This window comes from Myotis brandtii, unplaced genomic scaffold (assembly GCF_000412655.1).
Source record: "Myotis brandtii unplaced genomic scaffold, ASM41265v1 scaffold842, whole genome shotgun sequence".
In the NCBI taxonomy this organism is placed as follows: domain Eukaryota; kingdom Metazoa; phylum Chordata; class Mammalia; order Chiroptera; family Vespertilionidae; genus Myotis; species Myotis brandtii.
In genome coordinates this window covers 482,694-487,078 of record NW_005371421.1, presented here as the reverse complement: position 1 = coordinate 487,078, position 4,385 = coordinate 482,694, and the positions used below count along the sequence as shown (strand labels likewise).

General features: G+C 33.5%; 1 protein-coding gene across 5 annotated transcripts in view; it reads right to left on the bottom strand.

Annotated features, from left to right (window-relative positions):
* The window catches only part of CCDC138 (coiled-coil domain containing 138), a 246,151-nt gene that overhangs the window by 236,234 nt on the left and 5,532 nt on the right, over window positions 1-4,385 (bottom strand). For 4 of the 5 annotated variants that reach the window (XM_014532105.1, XM_014532108.1, XM_014532106.1 and 1 more), the window contains 2 exons: window positions 2,464-2,591; window positions 668-855 (listed from right to left, as the gene is read on the bottom strand). In XM_014532105.1, coding sequence (XP_014387591.1) covers window positions 668-855; window positions 2,464-2,591 — 316 coding nt within the window. The remainder of the gene's footprint in view (window positions 1-667; window positions 856-2,463; window positions 2,592-4,385) is intronic. The other variant, XM_014532107.1, reaches the window with a different exon arrangement.

Sequence of the window (4,385 nt, the reverse complement as noted above, 5' to 3'; positions counted from 1 at the left end):
GGTTTGGCTCAGTGGATAGAGCGTCGGCCTGCGGACTGAGGGGTCCCAGGTTCAATTCCAGTCAAGGGCATGTACCTTGGTTGCGGGCACATTCCCAATAGGGGGTGTGCAGGAGGCAGCTGATCGATGGTGTTTCTCTCTCATCGATGTTTCTACCCCTCTATCCCTCTCCATTCCTCTCTATGAAAAAAATCAATAAAATATATTTAAAAAAAAAAAATACTGACCAACTTCAGATGGAAGGCAGGTGGTTGGGGCAGGCAGTAAGAGATCAAACAAGGAATTGTATGCATGCATATAAGCATAACCCATAGACACAGACAGTAGGGGGGTGAGGGCATGTGCTGGGGGGTGAGAACAGCTGGGGAGAGGTCAATGGGGGGAAAAGGAGACATATGTAATACTTTAAACAATAAAGAATTTTTTTTTAAAGTCTGAAATCTAAGAAATATACCTACACGTAACAAGACCACTGTTTATTTTTTTTCTCAGCAATACATTTTCCTCTTCAATGGTTCTTATAAATTGTGTTTATTCCCTTCCAATCTTGTCTTGGCACACTTATCAAAAACAAAATGAAATACCTTTTAAGCACTTAAATTTTGTAAATATTTGATGTTTAGAGCATAAACATTTCTAAATACTCAATCCAGTATTCAGTTCTTACCTGCAGTTTCTGATGTATTTGGAATAATTCATCATATATCTGATTGATCTGATGTGGAAGTAAACTCTGCTTATTTGATGCTTTAGATGTTGGATAACTGACACGTTTCAAAGGAGAGTCACTTGCATCACTACAACATTCAGTCCAATTTCTTGAATTTGAGGCCAAATTAGTTGGCCAGGCTACTGCTAAAAAGTAAAAGTTTTAAACTTTATTAATTTAGTTTTAAGTATTCACAGATAATCTTCAGGAAGAACTACTTTAAATATGAATTATAGTATCTTTTAAAATTTCAGGTAATATATGTGGAAAGAATGGTACAGCAAAGGTAGTAAAAATGTTACATTTAGAAAATGTGGATGAAGACTATACAGAATTCTCTGTGATCTTTTGGCTACTTTTCAGTTTGAAATTGTTTCAATAATAGATTTTAAAGTGCACAAAACACTCATCTATTAACTGTTTAGGATAAAAAATGTAATTACCTCAGAAATTCCTGGTCATATATTAACCACTAACCCAAATATAGTGTTAATCATTGCTTCACTTCTTTTTAAATTTTGCTACTTATATTTTTTTAAAAGGCCTTATTTGCCTTGATAGGCAAGTAGTTTTAGGCGCTTATACTGGCTACATATTTTCTCTGCATTAAACATACTTTCATATCATTCCTTTTGAATTTATTCAATTATCTTGTTAAAATAAATCCAATGAATTGGAATTGCTCTCGCTAAGGATACTCAATTTTTATTTAGATAGATAGTTCGCATCAACCTGCCTCCCAGTATTTATGCGTTCAAACTGTACAACACTGTCCAAAACTGAAGGATATTAGGTGTCAGTGTCTATTCTGCTCACTACAGAGAAATTATTCTTCATCACTGCTCAGCGAAATCATCGTATATGCTTAATGCTTAATCAACACTTGTATTATTTATTTTTTCCAGTTTCCTTGCATTGTAGTGTCTCTGTTACTGGTTTTTAAGAGCTTGTTTATGACTAAAGATGTTAACCATTTCTCATGCATTGCAAATGAAATACCATGTTTTTTCTTACTATTTTATTCTGTTATACTTTTTGATTGTATCAAACTTGTGTATTAAATATAATCATGTTCTGTTTTAAAAAAAATAAGGCTTATTTGGTTTTTGCCTATTTTTAACTTTATACAATGTCTGTAAATATATAATGTAATTATGTAATTTCTATAACCTCCTCCTTTAAATAGCATGTTCTTGTTTTAATGCCAGAATTATCTTGACTGCTTTATCCTATATTTTTATATGCCACATAATGGCTATCAATGTGGCAATAGTGCTCTCAAAAACTTACAGCCAAGAGGGCCTCATCTCTGATTGCCTCTTTCCCTAAAATCCTAACAGAATTATGCAGCCAGGCACATAGAGATTAACTACTAATTCAGTGCCTAAGGAAGCCATACCTTAAGTAACCTGGAATATTTTCTAAAAATATTAAAGGATTAGTCAAATACTACTAACAATCTTTTACTCACTTCCTAACATATACTGATATGAAAAAGAACTAAAGAAATTATACAAAGTATTCATTTGATTAACTTATTTTCATAAGTTTTGAGAGTTTAGGAATACTACTGGAAAAAAATGAAGTTTATTTTTCTTCTTTCCTCATGTAACTATCTCATGGTTTATAAAAATTTAGAACACAGAAATATAGACACCTGAGGACAAGTGTTATCACTATGGTGTAAACTTGATGTGTGCTACTTCACAAAGTTATTATTTAAATGATTATTCCAAAAAAAATATTTCTTTTACCTTTTTCTACTTCTTTAAAAGACTGCTTGGTTATTTTGGAGCTATTAACTCTATGATCCTTCTCAATTAACTCTACTTCTGTTTCCCGTTGCTTCAAATTATGAAAAGAATCCAGTTCATCATCTAGGCTTTAAGAAAAATTATGTCAAAGTATTCTAGAAGTTTACTATAGCATTCTAAAAAGATAAAACTGCTTCTCAAATATTAACAGCATCACAATTGAGAAAAATGTAACACGTAAACATTTTTTTTAAAAAATATATTTTATTGATTTTTTTACAGAGAGGAAGGGAGAGGGATAGTTAGAAACATCGATGAGAAACATCGATCAGCTGCCTCCTGCACACCCCCTACTGGGGATGTGCCCATAACCAAGGTACATGCCCTTGACCAGAATCGAACCTGGGACCCTTCAGTCCGCAGGTCGACGCTCTAGCCACTGAGCTAAACCGGTTAGGGCACGTAAACATTTTTTAAAAGCAAAAAGTAAAATTATAAACAGTAAGTCATTGATCCTGTAAACTCACTAAAAGTATCTTCCTAAAGATACAAATACTAGAGGCCCGATGCTAAAAGAATTATTGTTTAACATGAGGAAACTGAACCCTAAATCATTTAAATAACTGACAGATGATGTAACTAGTAAAAGATGAAAGAGAACTAGACTCCCAAGTGTTCTCACCAAAAAGATGATCTCAAACTTGAACTTTCTCAAAGTTGAAAGTACTGTTCAAAAGAAGTAAAATGCAAGCCACATAAGGTAATTTAAATTTTCTAGTAGCCACATTAAAAACATAAAATGATGTAAAATTCTAACAATATGTTATATTTAATCTAGTATATCTAAAAGAATATCATCTGAACATGTAATCAGTATTTTAAAATTAGGATATTTTACATTTTAGGGCCCATTTTCTTCAATCTGATGTGTATTTTAGACTTCCAACATAACTCAATTCAGAAAAGCCCTATTTCAAGTACTCAATAGCCACATGCAGCTACTGTGCTGGACAGTAGTGTAATTCTACACTAGGTCATAACTAGGGATTGTGAAAAAACTGTGCAACATTATAAAACCCTTTATAGTAGAAAAGCATTAAATTATAATTTGAAGTATACCCAGAAGCAAAAAATTATAAAATTACCAGTTAAATATAAGAAAATAATTTCAATGAATTCTTAAATATTTTAAAATAATTTTCACTTTCCTTACTCTCTAGTCCAGCAGTTCTCAACATGTGGGTCACGACCCTTTTGGCAGTCGAAAGACCCTTTCACAGGGGTCGCCTAAGACCATCCTGCATATCAGATATTTATATTACGATTCATAACAGTAGCAAAATTACAGTTATGAAGTAGCAACGAAAATAATTTTATGATTGGGTCACAACATGAGGAACTGTATTTAAAGGGCCAGAAGGTTGAGAACAACTGCTCTAGTCAATATACCTCATGTCCAAATCCTGAATCCAGATCAACTAGGCTACTCTGTGAATGATAAAGAGTAATAACAACAATAATGATAATATTTGAATGTTTTTCTATGTGCTGAACACTGTTTTAAGTGCTGTATATAGATTAATTCATTGAAGTAGAGAATAAAACAATTATATTAAAAATTTAAGCTACCAAATATCAATTACTTTAATAATATATGGTATTTTAGGCACAATTGTCTTTTTTTTCCTCCATAATTATCTCAAAATTTCATTCTGTATATGTCTTTGTTGTTTAACATTATTTCAAAACTAGAGGCCAGGTACACAAAAATTTGTGCACTCGGGAGGGTCCCTCAGCCCAGCCTGTGCCCTCTCGCAGTCTGGGACCCCTCGGGGAATGACCATTTGCTGGCTTAGGCCCACTCCCCGGGGGACCGGGCCTAAGCTGGCAGTCAGACATCCCTCTGGCAGCCCGGGAGCCCT